Consider the following 14,107-nt stretch of genomic DNA (forward strand, 5'->3'; position numbering starts at 1 on the left):
CCCTCCACACTTGGCACATTTTTTTCTTTCCTTTACACTGAACAACTACATATTCCATTATTTGGCATTTAAAACACCGCAGTGGGAATGGGACAAATTCTCTGACATTGAAACTAAGGAATCCTATCTGTACTTTTCCAGACAAAACCTTCTCAAAGCTCAGCAGCACCAACACGCTTTCACTTCTTTGACCCTCTTTCCTACTGATCGAACTTTTGGCTTCAATCACTCCGCCTCCCTTCACATTTTCTTTAATATCATCTATGGACATAGATATTTGGGCCCCAGTGATGACTCCCCTAAACCTAGCACCAGAGACATGCTTTTAATCTTCTTCCCATTAAGCTCTTCAATTTGCATAGTCTTCCCTTGCTGAGTCTGACTACCATAACATATGAGCAATCTACATTTTCCAATCAACCGGGCTAGTTTGACTTTACCTATCTTTCTCTAAGCCATTGGTTAGTCAGATAGGGCCTCATTTACACCCTGTGGTCTCATCAAACACCACCACCACCACTTTCCACTCCTCATCAAACACCATCACCACTTTCCACTCCAACACATTATTACTCTTGCTTCATACCTTGGCCCTCTTTATGCTTTCTTTACTAAACGTGCCAATGCTTTCAGTATCATGAGCTCTCTTCACCCTTTGTACAATAGTTCCACTGCAGACCATTCAGGTCTTCTACCCTTATCCTCCCACTCCGTGGCTTTAGAACTGACGGCCATATATAGTTTGCATTCCAGCACAGCTGTTGCTTCTCCAACGTTTTCTCTATTTCCATCCCGAGCGCATTGTCAAGTCCTCTCTCACACTCAAAACACTAGCCAGCCTTGTCCAGATTTATTCGTAGAGAAAAAATATACACTTAAAAGAAAAGGCGTTATACCCATTAATGGGTATAACTTGATATCAAGAAACGCCCCTATCAGAAAACGCCCTAAATTGCTGTCTGCAATTACACCCTTCGCGGTAGTCCGCCATATTGTCTCTGAGACAGCAGAAATCATACAGAAGTACACCGGCGAGAGGAAAGAAAGGGAACCTGCCTTCACTTGAATCCCATATTTGATCAAAGAGGTAGCTATATACAATGGAAGTTTGTCCTCTGGTTTAAATAATTTTATGAAATAAGCAGTCAGTTAGACATGCTAACCGATTTAGCTAGTCAAATCATCAGTGGGACCCGTGACTAGTTAGCTACCTACTAACGTTATGCATGTAAGTTGGGGCGAGAGTGTGATGGTGGGGTAGGGAGACTACCGGTATCTATCCAATTGGATGACAATTTACAGCTGACACGTTGATTTCGCAAAGTTTTGCCAATTAACGTTAGCGAACTCTCGTAGCTCTACATGAAATCTGGGGCACTGGGCTAACACACTTTTGTTATTCCTCAATACAACGAGACACGTTTCTTATCAAACATGGCATTAGTTAACTGTTTTAGCCAGAGGGCAGCAACACCACTTTTCCCCCCAAGAGATCGCATCCATTACAGAAGGAGACTATTAATAGCCACATTGTTAAATTAAAACTAGCTAGTGTAACTTCATAATATTATGAGATGTAGTGGATGTGAAACTCGCCTGTGGCATGTTGCAACGGAAACCGTTTACTCTATGAATCAAACAGAATTTGTCCAATAGAAACTCACGTTTTCGTTTAACGTTTTGCAACGTAATCCGCGAAATGAACACACTCCATTAATATCACACCGTCCCTGAATTCTAAAGGCAACTGTTGCTCGCATAGTGGTAGCTGGTTCTCTCCCCATCACTTATTGAGCAACAGTTGATTTTAGACCTCAGGGAAGATTTTTCACATTCGCTACATTCGCACCCCAATGGTGCAGTGACCCGGATCGACAGTTGGGCTCTGCCCGGCTGCTGGTGTTCGGAGGAGTAGGAAGGGGTGGATGTGAAACTCGCCTGGTTGCTGGAGTACATTGGTGATATCACACCTTACCTGAGCTCCAAAGCCAACTGTCGCTCATGGGGCGATGAAACAACGGAAGCCATTCAGTTTAAATGGAATGTGAAGCGAAGATGGGGCGGGACTAAAGTTGGAAAATTGAACGTTGTGCAAATACTCTGCCATATCAGGGCGCGATTGACCAATCGAAGCTCATGTATGGCTTCCAGACCATACTGGATTGACGTTTGATCCCTAGCACTACCTAGCATGCTGTTGGCTTGCTAGCACCCACATAAGGAGACACTCTGGGCGAAGCTAGCAGGGCTAGGTGGGGAACTATGTCAAGTGCTTAGTAGTGGACACCCGCGTCACTCTGTTGGCTATGACGGTTGCCTTTAAGATCCATGTGTTGATGGTGCAGAAGTTTGGTGGTTCACATCCAGCTCGGGGCAGAACAAAATGCACTCTGTTGTAATGCCTTGTGGACAAATTGAAGTTACTGCAGCTAGCTGAGATCCTTGTCCTACTTAGCTGAAAAGTTGTAACATTATGAACGCTAGTCAGTGAGAGTATTGTGCAATCAATGTTGCAGATCTTATATTCTTACCTATCCCAGATGGTACTTCAGTTCTTCAAGCCTAGTCTAATCTGAGGTGTAAGAGCTAGGTGTAGGCCTATGTACCAGGTACATATCTCAAAGCTAGGTAAAAGGAGCCTCTGGGTAAAACCGTTGAACCACAAATGCATTGACTGCTTTGTTAAATTGGCTCCATTGAGGATATCTGACAGGCACCACAGTTATGACCGTTTGTCCATTGCTGGCAAAGATAAGCGAAGGCTTGACTGACTATATTGCAGATGAAATTGGTCTATTGGCAAGAAATATGGATGGATATCTTAATTTAGCAATACAAGCCTGCACATTTTGCTATGACTTATGCAATCTGAATGGCTCAAACATTATAACAAAATCATGCCATGACAAAAATACTCCTGAATGCATCATTCTTTGGAATTTTAAATTCTTCCTGTGCAGCTATTATTGTGTTGATTGTTTGTTCTCAAAGATGCTCTTATTAAAAAATATGTAGGTCCATTATGCTGCAGGGTGGCAGGTAGCTTAGTGGTTAGAGCGTTGGACTAGTAACCGAAAGGTTACAAGATCGAATCCCTGAGCTGACAAGATAAAAATCGGTCGTTCTGCCCCTGAACAAGGCAGTTAACCCACTGTTCCTAGGCCGTCATTGCAAATAAGAATTTGTTCTTAACTGACTTGCCTAGTTAAATAAAGGTAAAATAAATAATCTTTTAACATATTTTTTTAATCAACTGTTTGGACATAGGCGTCCAAGACTTTACTATGCAGATAAAACCCTGGAATGGATTTAGCATTGATTAATTTAACTAGGCAAGTCAGTTAAGAACAAATTCTTATTTACAATGACGGCCTACCCCAACCAAACCCTAACGACGCTGGGCCAATTGTGCGCCGCCCTATGGGACTTCCATTCACGGCCAGTTGTGATACAGCCTGGAATCGAATCAGGGTCTGTAGTGATGCCTCTTGCACTGAGATGCAGTGCCTTAGACCATAGACCTAGCTTCTTCTTCACTTTTTTTTTTTAGACTTGTAGTGTTGTAACTGTGCATCAAATAGATTTTACACACACCTGTCGAAACTTTGTGATTGTCTGCACTGGCCATCAGTTCTTCGGGAAGTTTGTTTTTCCCCCCACATGTCAATGATGCTTATTTGATCTGGCCTTGGTGATGGTCTCAAATAATATAAATAATAATAATATATGCCATTTAGCAGATGCAGATGCTTTTATCCAAAGCGACTTGCATTCATGCTTGCATACATTTTATGCATGGGTGGTCCCGGGAATCAAACCCACTATCCTGGCGTTGCAAGAGCCATGCGCTACCAACTGAGCTATAGAGGTCCATGAATATAACTGATATTGTATATTTTGTCCCCCTTGTTGTCTCAGCTGTCCAGAGGTTCCCCTGGTGGCTTCCCTTGCTTACAGCCAAAGCCCCTCCCCCCCTTACCCCCTGCCCTGTCACGAAGAGGTCCCCCCCACCTCCCCTCCTCGTCCTTCTCTGCAGTAAGTGGGCCCTCCCCCTCCTCTGCCAAGCTGTTGGACATGCCAGGACCCGTGCAGAGTCGGGCCCGTGTGTACACAGATGTCAACACACACCGGCCCAGGGAGTACTGGGACTACGAGTCCCATGTGGTGGAATGGGGGTACATACCAGTCTCTCATGTCACAGCGACATTGGTGCTTGCTAAACTATTATGAGGAGTCTGAAATTACTATTTCTCTTCATTCCATGTTAAATCTCATGGCTAGATCAAGGTCTGCTCCCTTTGTGTCATTTGCAGTTTAATTTTAATTACCTTGAATGGTGTAATTGACTAAAAAATTCTGCCCGCAGAAATCAAGATGACTTCCAGTTGGTGCGGAAGCTTGGACGCGGGAAGTACAGTGAAGTGTTTGAAGCAATCAACATCACCAACAACGAGAAGGTTGTGGTGAAAATACTCAAGGTAAGGCCACGATGAGAAATCCAATATCATTCAGATCATAGATTGCCATTTGATACAGACTCGCATTGGATTCATATTGAATTAAAATCGCCCAGATAATCAATACAATTGGTCTTTATTTGTGTTCATAGCCCGTCAAGAAGAAGAAAATCAAGCGTGAAATTAAGATCCTGGAGAACCTCCGTGGAGGCCCTAACATCATCTCCCTCAAAGACATCGTCAAAGACCCAGTGGTGAGTAGGAATGGCGGGAAAGATGTGAAAACACTATTGTTCGTTTAGGGTATGCCATGACTTTGATGCAACAACCCTTTCTCTTCTTTCAGTCTCGGACACCCGCCTTGGTCTTTGAACATGTCAACAACACTGACTTCAAGGTATGCCAGAGCATCTGTTTTTTTACACCTGAGTCTTATGCACATCGCAGCAAAATGTTGTGCAACGGAAAATTAAAAGTTTCTTATTGGACAAGTTCTGGGGTGTATTCACTAGGATCCAAATGGAAGCAAACTAAACGTGGAGGGACCTACCTGAATTTATCCAGTAAACTAATCTTCAACTGTTTGGACTAATGATTACACCCCAGGTAGTCCCTCTCCGTTTTAGTCTGTTTTCTTCCGTTTGGTGCCTAATGAATACGAACAACCCTGATTCTTGACCGTGTACAACATCTCTATTCTGAAGCAAAGCCCTGTGAAACCTTTGTTCTTGGCATGCATGCTGTTTCCCCAGTCAGGTGTGTGTGTGTGTGTGTGTGTGTGTGTTGAGGGACAAAAAGGTGCAGCGCTATGTCTTCGGTGCCAGGCTATTTCTTGTCTTCTGGTTCTATCCTCAATCGCTGGTACACTATAATCAAGTTTGGTGTTGAATTACTTAATAATATACCTAAATGTTACCAGTCAGATGCCCAAGTTGATAGCTTGTGATTTGAATAATATGTGAATTCTTTGTATTGGATAATGTGTTCAGGTTGCAAAGACCTATACGCGTGTTATTTTTAACTTTTATTTCACTAGGCAAGACAGTTAAGAACAAATTCTTATTTACAATGACGGCCTAGGAACGGTGGGTTAACTGCCTTGTTCAGGGGCAAAATGACAGATTTTTACCTTGTCAGCTCGGGGATTCGAGCTAGCAACCTTTCGGTTACTTGCCCACTAGGTCCATTATCTATCTGCATGTAATGTTCAGGGTGTAGTTAAATCTCACTGTATTGATTCACTGCATCTGTTTTTACTTGCAGCAATTGTACCAAACCCTAACAGACTATGACATCCGGTTTTACATGTTCGAGATCCTCAAGGTTAGTCTCGTAATGTTCTAATTTGGGTGAACTATCCCATTAATTTGTGTTAGAAGCCCCAGAGGCTTTGCCAGACATAAGTCAGCATTTCCCCCTCTCAAAACAAGAACATTCAGGTGCTTAAGAGGATAGACCCCTAGTTTGTCTTTGTCCAATGGTTACATACCAGCTCTTTATTTTCCCATCAACATGTTTGTGCACCAAGACGGGTAGACAACATCTGTTTTGTAATTTCTGCCTTTATTGCATTACTGTGTTGAGTAAATCCCCAGCCTCATCGTTGCTAACCAGCGGCCATTTTGGCTCTTGGCTCTGTGCGCAGGCCCTGGACTACTGCCACAGCATGGGAATCATGCACAGGGATGTGAAACCCCACAACGTGATGATTGATCACGAACACCGAAAGGTGAGTGTTAACGACCAATGCGGCGGAGACACAATAACTATCTGATTCGCCCTAGTCAAGACCTTTGTTATCCATTGAATGTGACTACAATATGTAGGTTAGTTTAAATAGAAATTGGATATTGTACCACGACAATCCTCAATACAATACCCCAAAGTCCAAGTAGTCACTCCCAGTTTCACTCTGTTTGGTGCCCTAATGAGCACAACCCTGTTGTATTTCTCTCAGTATTGACTTGCCTCTGTTTTGTGTATTCTTCCAGCTGCGCCTTATTGACTGGGGTCTGGCTGAGTTCTACCACCCGGGACAGGAGTACAACGTCCGAGTGGCTTCTCGCTACTTCAAAGGACCTGAGCTTCTGGTCGACTATCAGGTATGTTGTCCTGCTACTGTTATGAATTGTGTGACCAGCTCAGTCTATATTATTTGCTGTTGTGTACATCCCATATATATGCATACAGATACCCTTTTCACAATATTGAGCTGTGCTGGTTACACATCCACCATAGTTACTGGAACTGTGCTGGACAGGGCAAAATATCTTCACTTTTTTTTTTTATTATTATTTTTTTTCACCGTCTTCGTCCAGATGTATGACTACAGTCTGGACATGTGGAGCTTGGGCTGCATGTTGGCCAGCATGATCTTCAGGAAGGAGCCTTTCTTCCACGGTCACGACAACTACGACCAGGTAAACACACACTCTCCGATACTTTGTCCACCATGTCTCAAAGGTCACACTCATTACCAGTGAAGAAAATAACCTTGGGCCTGTTCAGGAGGGTGTAAGGTTACAGAACAAACAGATAGAAATAGACTGTGTAGAACAGATATGATTCTGTTGGGGACAATAGGGAATCCTGTCAGCTCCATTCATTCCATTTCTATCTGCAACGTTCAGAGCATTTCACGTCACTGAATACGCCCCAGGTGAGATGAATTACCTGATGTTGTTTCTCACTTTGTAGTTGGTAAGAATAGCCAAGGTGTTGGGAACGGAAGACCTGTATGACTACATCGACAAGTACAACATTGAGCTGGAGCCTCGGTTCAATGACATTCTGGGAAGGTACGTTGTCTGTCTTCACTAGTGTGTGTTTTTTACACTGGATTTGTAAACTTATACTCCTTTCTCATAGGGTTTACGGTATGTTGCCTGTAAAAAATAAATGCAAGCAGGCCCATTTTTATTATTATTATTTTTTCATATTCTCGCCTGAATACACCTTTTATACCTGTTATGTGCATGCCGGTAACGAGTGTGCAGATGTGGCTGGGGCGTCTATTTATAGAATAGTATATTTGGAGTTTAATTGTTACTGGTCTGTGCAGCCTATAGGCTACATGGCAGCACCATGCAAATGAAATCACTAGTTTATTTTGTTGATTAAAGCAGACAATACACACTCACATTCCCCTGCCCTGATCAGTCAACACACATATATATTTTATAGTAAGAATAGAATGGCATATAACAATAAAATATGGGATCGTGTTGAACCGCGGCCATATAAAAAAAGAGAGCCCAAGCCAACACCTTTTTGAGAATTTGTATGTGCTTGAGAAACCTTAATCTGCTCTTTCTGATCATGTAACTAAAATCAAAATCGGACCTGAATGAACCTCTGTGTAATTTGAAAAAGTCACTTTTGATCCAGGTTGAATTTTCCCCTATCCTCACTCCGCGTTGTTAGGGAGCGATTAAAAAAAAAACTAAATAAATAGCAATCTATATTTTGAAAAGCATGCGAGTCTCGTGTTCATATTTCACAACCAAGGCTTTTGGAGTAGCCTGTACCTGATCGAGCGAAACAATTGGCCTACACTTGATTTTAGGCTTCATTGTTACATGCTAAATATTTCTGATCAGTGATGGATGACTAGATGAGCTACCACCTCCACGTATTTATTTGCCCAACCAGGGACCAATTAACCAAATTTACAAAAAGATTATGTGAAGCAAAATCACATTGCTTGATTATCAGGCAAGTCACAAGCTTTTGGTTGGGAGTAGGCTACTATGTGAGTGAAGAGCAAAATAATAAACTTGTTAAGCTACATAACTTGCTAGCAATATGTTCTGATTAGTGCTAATACAGCCAACTAGACTACAGATGATCATGAGCAGCACTCACCTCAAACTAGCTAACATTTCCCCAGCCTAATTGTAACCAAATATCCAAACAGATTCAGTGAAAAAAAAACCTGACATTGAATGATTTATCCAGAGTCCCCACGCTGTCCCAGTCAAAACAGTGCTGAAATGATCATATAGTTGACCACACGCAGGTATTGCTTCAAATGTATTATAACGATTGGATAACTTGAGGAGTTTCAGTGCACAACAATGGGATACATGCCTGTCAGTGTAGTGTGCGCCAATGCCGCTTCAGCATTACTGCCATTATTGTGTTTTAACATTTTTCATAATGGCAAGAACAAGTTTGATGTCAGACAACAACATTAGAATGTTCATGATTTAATGCATGCCAAAGACGGTAAGATGAAAGGGGACTTTTAAACTGAGGGGTTGGTGGAACTTTTAAACACATTGCCGCAATCATGACTAGGTCGGTTGGCGGGAAAAATAAAAGTACAGGCTTTGTTACTGGAAATAACCCCCCCCCCCCTTTAGGGTTTCATCTTAGTTTGAAAGGGATATCAGTTGTTCTTGCCATAAACAACACCTGAATCTAGACACTGCTGTGCATAGGGGTTTTTCTTTCTTTTTTTTTGCACTGCTGCAAACCTGCTCTCCCCTTCCAGACACTCTCGTAAGCGGTGGGAGCGCTTCGTCCACAGTGAGAACCAGCACCTGGTCAGCCCCGAGGCCCTGGACTTCCTGGACAAGCTGCTGCGCTATGACCATCAGGCCCGGCTGACCGCCCACGAGGCCATGGATCACCCTTACTACTGTAAGTGCGAGGAGGGATCCAGTTGCCAGTACATTTAGCCGAACTGCAAAGCCAAAATTGGCTATATTGGGAAAACAAAATGTAAGGTTAGGGGTATGGTTAATCAGACCATGGACCCATATTGATGAGATTGGAAGGGGCCTCTGGTTTATTGCAGGGGTGGGCAAAATACTGCAGATGTTTTTTTTCAGACCTCCGTGGATTTAGTTTTCTGGGTAGGGTGTTAATGATTATTTTGGTTTAGAAAACTCCAGGGCACAATTGAATGCCTAAAACTCAATTGACCTACAGGCAACTGACAAAATAATGGAAACACTTAAGTAAATGAGGGTTACAAAGTATATTGAAAGCGGGTGTGGTTCCTGAGTTAATTAAGCAATTAACATCCTATCATGCTTTGGGTCATGTGTAAAAATGCTGAACAGGCCATTATTTTGGCTACCATGGCTATGCCCCCATAGGATGACAATGCCCCCATCCACAGGGCACGAGTGGTCACTGAATGGTTTGATGAGCATGAAAACGATGTAAACCATATGCCATAGCCGTCTCAATCCCCAGATCTCAACCCAATTGAACACTTATGGGAGATTCTGGAGCGGTGCCTGAGGCAACTTTTTCCATCAACAAAACACCAAATTATGGAATTTCTCGTGGAGGAGTGGTGTCACATCCCACCAATAGAGTTCTAGACACTTGTAGAATCTACGCCAAGGAGCATTGAAGCTGTTCTGGCTCGTGGTGGCCCCACACTCTAAGACACTTTGTTGGTGTTTCCTTGATTTAGTCAGTTACCTGAATATTAACTGCTGTTTTTCTGCCCCGCAAATGTATTTTGACACAAATCAAAGGCTTGTTATGACTGGGGGGTTACTTGGCATCTCAACCAAATTTCTCTGAATGCAACTCGCAGCTAAAAGGTATAAGTTATTTTCATGTAATGAAGGAGCAGGAAGTTTTAGTCATTCGTAGGCTGTATGTCATGCTATAAGAAGATTATTTTGCTTGTTCTAATCGGGGTCTTGTTCATTAGGGCACACTAGCAAAACGTTTTACAACGGCAAACAAAAACAAGCGTGTCTTGTTGGAATCGTTCAGGTAGCGCCGCCTTGGTTTACTCTGCTTTCCTTCATTTTGTGTGTAATGAACACGACCCAGTTCACTGGTTATCTGCAGTTCCTTATGACCATCTACTTGCAGTGACTAGGGACTTGAGACTAGAGGTTGTTCACTGTTTTTAATATGAGTTATTTTGTCCACAAAGATACTATTGTGAAAGACCAGGGTCGCATGCCGGGGTCGGCTAACCCGCCCGGCGGAAATACAGCTGTAAGCACAGCCAACATGGTGCCTGGTGAGTGCAAACACACACACCCTAATCATCCTAACCCTCCCACCCATGAATCCTCATCTGAACTCCCAGAGACTCCCATCACTCAGTGTTAAGGAGGATGTTTTGTCTGCAGGAGGCCATATTTGGAAATTAAATCGAATCAAGCAGCCGATTTGGTCTGTGTTAAGATTTAATTAAGCGGCTATATTTGTCCACGCAAATAGGACAATCTTCTATCAAGGGTTACCACATTGTCATACTTGACATACTGTAATTCAATCCAATACATTTCATAAGAGCTAAACTCACCATATGCCAGTGCATCTCTTGTCATCTTTCTTATGTAACTCATTGGTTATACAGACCTGCCAACATGCACGCATTTTGCGTACCAACTACGCAATTCTCTGTCCATGTACGCAGGTACGAGATCCGAGTTAAAAGTACACTGATTTGACATTTTTCATTAAAAAAATGTACAAAATATTTGTTCCCCCTTTTTTTTTTTTTACATTTCAATAATAAAAAAAATAAATCCACAGAATGAATCTAACATCCCGATTCTTGAGCTGCAACACACGGGCATGTACGAAGTTTGTGTCAACGGACATGGAGATGAATACATCATTATTGGACGTAGCTACCCGGTGTCTGCCCCTCCTGTTTGTTGTGATGCTGAGTTCGCCGACTGTCAGCTGTACGTAAACACATGGACAAATCCCTAATTGTTTCAAGCTAACGTTAGCGAACACAAGATGGACATTCAGTGGGCTCCAAAGTGCCAGCAGTTCACTCGCATTTGCTAGTGAAAGAAATTAAATGCATATGCGAAAAATAACTGGTTGCATTTAATTCGAGTGCGATATACATTTTAATTTCTGCGTCCCATTAGTTGTATTTTCCACGTAACATTACGAGGATCACGCAACCTGATAGACAGTAACAGTAATTATTATCCACGTCACAAAAAGCATTACAAAAGTATAATAAAATAATAACTCTAACATCTTGGCATTAAATGGAGTCGGGCGTTTAGAAGACCGCTCAATGAAGAACGAATGAGCGTCCGGCATTAGCTCTCGAGGCAATGCTTCTAAAATGCCTTTGCACTAGATTTGATACATTTTTAAAATCTGAAATCATGTATGCGCTGCAAAGTAACACAATAGAGACCTTCACATAGGCTGAAACACCGGGCTTTCTAGCGAACAGCGTTCAGATTCCCTTTGCGGTAGCCTACTTAAGTTTTGTGTAGCCAGTTTGCGGTCTGTGTCGATGCGATGATTTGTTTTTATCTTTTCAAAATGATTTTGCTTTTAGTGTTGATTAGGAACCGTGTCTAAAAAGCCAATACTTGTGAGCTGGCCCTAGTGATTGGCCCTGTTTGAGAGGTGACAAGCGTTCCTCTACTATAGAGACTAAACTTGGGGGCATGTACTAAGAAAAACGTTATAGATAACTATCGCCATTCTACACTTGTACATGTAATGGAATAAACATACAATCTGTGCTAATTACACAAAACATATATTTATTTGATATGTTCTCTACTTATCAGTATGAATCTTTTATTTATGTTTTGTACATACCTTTTCAGAGGACTGAACTGAACCAGTGTGTGATCCATAATGTTTGTCTAAGCACACAAATCTCCAATTTGCTGCACGCGTCTGGTACTCTAAAAAGTTGGACATGGTTGGCAGGTCTGGTTATACTGTAGCTCACTGCATCATCAGATCTCGCTTGGAAGAGTGTTTTCTAAGTAACCCCCGTGGTTATCTCTGAGGTGTATGGTGGTTAAGCTAAACCCCCCCCCCCCCTTTTTCCTCTCAAGGTATATCTGCCTTGCCAGCTGCTACTGCCCTGGGCACCCTCACCGGCTCGCCCGTCCTCTCTGCTGCCACCAACGCCCTGAGCACCCCTGTGCCCGCCGCCGTTAGTGCCCCCCAGTGATGGCATCTCCAGGGGAGCAAACCTATGGGTGCCACTCATGCAGGCACGCACCAACATCTCTACTTACTCAGTCAGTCCGACTGCCCTGAGATCCAGGAATGCCAACCTCTGAATGCTATCTCGCCTGAACGATGTTTATTTGTTTCTCCTTGAATGAACTTGAGTTAACCAGACATTAAATGAATGTTCTGTGTAATCGACACCTGCAGGTATTTATTTTATCTTGATGGCTGTGTGTGTGGCTTTGTCCACAATCTGAGAATGAGTCATGAATCCAAGGGTGATGGGGGTTTCTCCCCCGAACACATTTTGTTTTTGTACATTACTGACAAGTAGTTAATCAGAAGGTAACAGGAAAGGGACATTAGCATTTAGACCAAAAGGTGCAGTCTGCAGTTTACTAATGCAACCTTGTCAAACGAGCGCTGGCAAGCACACTTTAAGCAATTCCCATATTTAGTCCAGTCTACTATATACCACCATTATGAAAGACTTCCCCACGGTATTTGGAAGTGTTTGGTGCTGTTCTGTGCTCCAGTGGTGTGTTGAAACACTGAAGCTGCCTCACTCAACGTATCCTAATGACACTTCAGCCTGAATAGTATGTCTTGCCTTTCTACTGTACTGGATACCTAGTTTTTGATGTAAGGGTTCCCTGACAGTTATCATTTTTTTTACTGAAATGCCGTGGTATGCTGGATGGGTTTAATTTACTGTGGCAATGGTTTGATGGCAGTATTGTCATTCGATCCCTTCGAAAGCCAGGCAAAGCTATCCGTTCTGTTATTTTGAAAAGTTTCTCTCAAACTTGCTGCTTTCCAGTTCCTTGATTTAATTCAAGTCTTGAAAAACTATGTTCACTCAATCGCTTGAGAAAGAGGAGACTGACCAAACCTATTTGTTTTCTCGGGGAGAGTTATATGTGGAGAAAATATGGATGGTGTTAGATATAAGATCACAACTGAATATGAAGGTACCAGAGTCCTGGTTAAGTTGGCTTGAAATGTGTTTATATCTATCTGCTCTTAGTACCTGAGGAAAGGGGTTTTCGTTTTGTATTTAGTTTGTTTCGGGGATAAGTTTCTTGGATCGATCACCTGTTTGGCTCACACTTACGGTGGCAAGAAAAAGTATGTGAACCCTTTGGAAATACCTGGATTTCTGCATAAATTGGTGATAAAATCTGATATTCATCTAGGTCACAACAATACACAAACACAGTCTGCTTAAACTAATAACACACAAACATTTAAACGTTTTCATGTCTTTATTGAACACACCGTGTGAACATTCACAGTGCAGGGTGGAAAAAGTATGTGAACCCTTGGCTTTAATAACAGGTTGACCCTACTTTGGCAGCAATAACCTCAACCAAATGCTTTCTGTAGTTGCGCATCAGACCTGCACAACAGTCAGGAGGAATTTTGGACCATTCCTCTTTACAAAACCGTTTCAGTTCAGCAATATTCTTGGGATGTCTGGTGTAAATTGCTTTCTTGAGGTCATGCCACAGCATCTCAATCGGGTTGAGGTCAGGACTCTGTCTGGGCCACTCCAGAAGACGTATTTTCTTCTGTTGAAGCCATTCTGTTGTTGATTTACTTCTGTGTTTTGGGTCGTTGTCCTGTTGCATCACCCAACTTCTGTTGAGCTTCAATTGGCAGACAGATAGCCTAACATTCTCCTGCAAAATGTCTTGATAAACTTGGGAATTCATTTT

The 14,107-nt window shown here is 42.4% G+C and overlaps 1 protein-coding gene and 1 pseudogene across 4 annotated transcripts; both read left to right on the plus strand.

The window, feature by feature from the left end:
• Window positions 1-977: 977 nt before the first annotated feature.
• On the plus strand, window positions 978-12,587 carry LOC115208343 (casein kinase II subunit alpha). 4 transcript variants are annotated; one of them, XM_029776309.1, is made up of 13 exons: window positions 978-1,087; window positions 3,919-4,175; window positions 4,367-4,478; window positions 4,610-4,711; window positions 4,804-4,854; window positions 5,721-5,780; window positions 6,103-6,186; window positions 6,449-6,559; window positions 6,776-6,877; window positions 7,155-7,255; window positions 8,953-9,101; window positions 10,366-10,455; window positions 12,269-12,387. In XM_029776309.1, the coding sequence occupies exons 2-13, from the start codon at window positions 4,075-4,077 to the stop codon at window positions 12,385-12,387; spliced, it is 1,182 nt and encodes a 393-aa protein (XP_029632169.1). In that variant the 5' UTR covers window positions 978-1,087; window positions 3,919-4,074. The 4 variants fall into 4 exon arrangements, with proteins under 4 accessions (XP_029632169.1, XP_029632172.1, XP_029632170.1 ...); XM_029776312.1 differs by lacking the exon at window positions 978-1,087 and having other exon boundaries at window positions 3,923-4,035; XM_029776310.1 differs by lacking the exon at window positions 978-1,087 and having other exon boundaries at window positions 4,075-4,175; window positions 12,269-12,587.
• On the plus strand, window positions 5,177-5,326 carry LOC115147940 (uncharacterized; annotated as a pseudogene).
• Window positions 12,588-14,107: the final 1,520 nt, after the last annotated feature.

This window comes from Salmo trutta, chromosome 14 (assembly GCF_901001165.1).
Source record: "Salmo trutta chromosome 14, fSalTru1.1, whole genome shotgun sequence".
NCBI classification, from domain to species: Eukaryota; Metazoa; Chordata; class Actinopteri; order Salmoniformes; family Salmonidae; genus Salmo; species Salmo trutta.

Coding starts and splice junctions, on each gene's coding strand:
- LOC115208343 (XM_029776309.1), top strand. CDS start 4,075: ATGCCAGGACCCGTGCAGAGTCGGGCCCGTGTGTACACAGATGTCAAC. Junction 6,187..6,448: donor TTGATCACGAACACCGAAAG/GTGAGTGTTAAC, acceptor GTATTCTTCCAG/CTGCGCCTTATTGACTGGGG. Junction 6,560..6,775: donor AGCTTCTGGTCGACTATCAG/GTATGTTGTCCT, acceptor GTCTTCGTCCAG/ATGTATGACTACAGTCTGGA.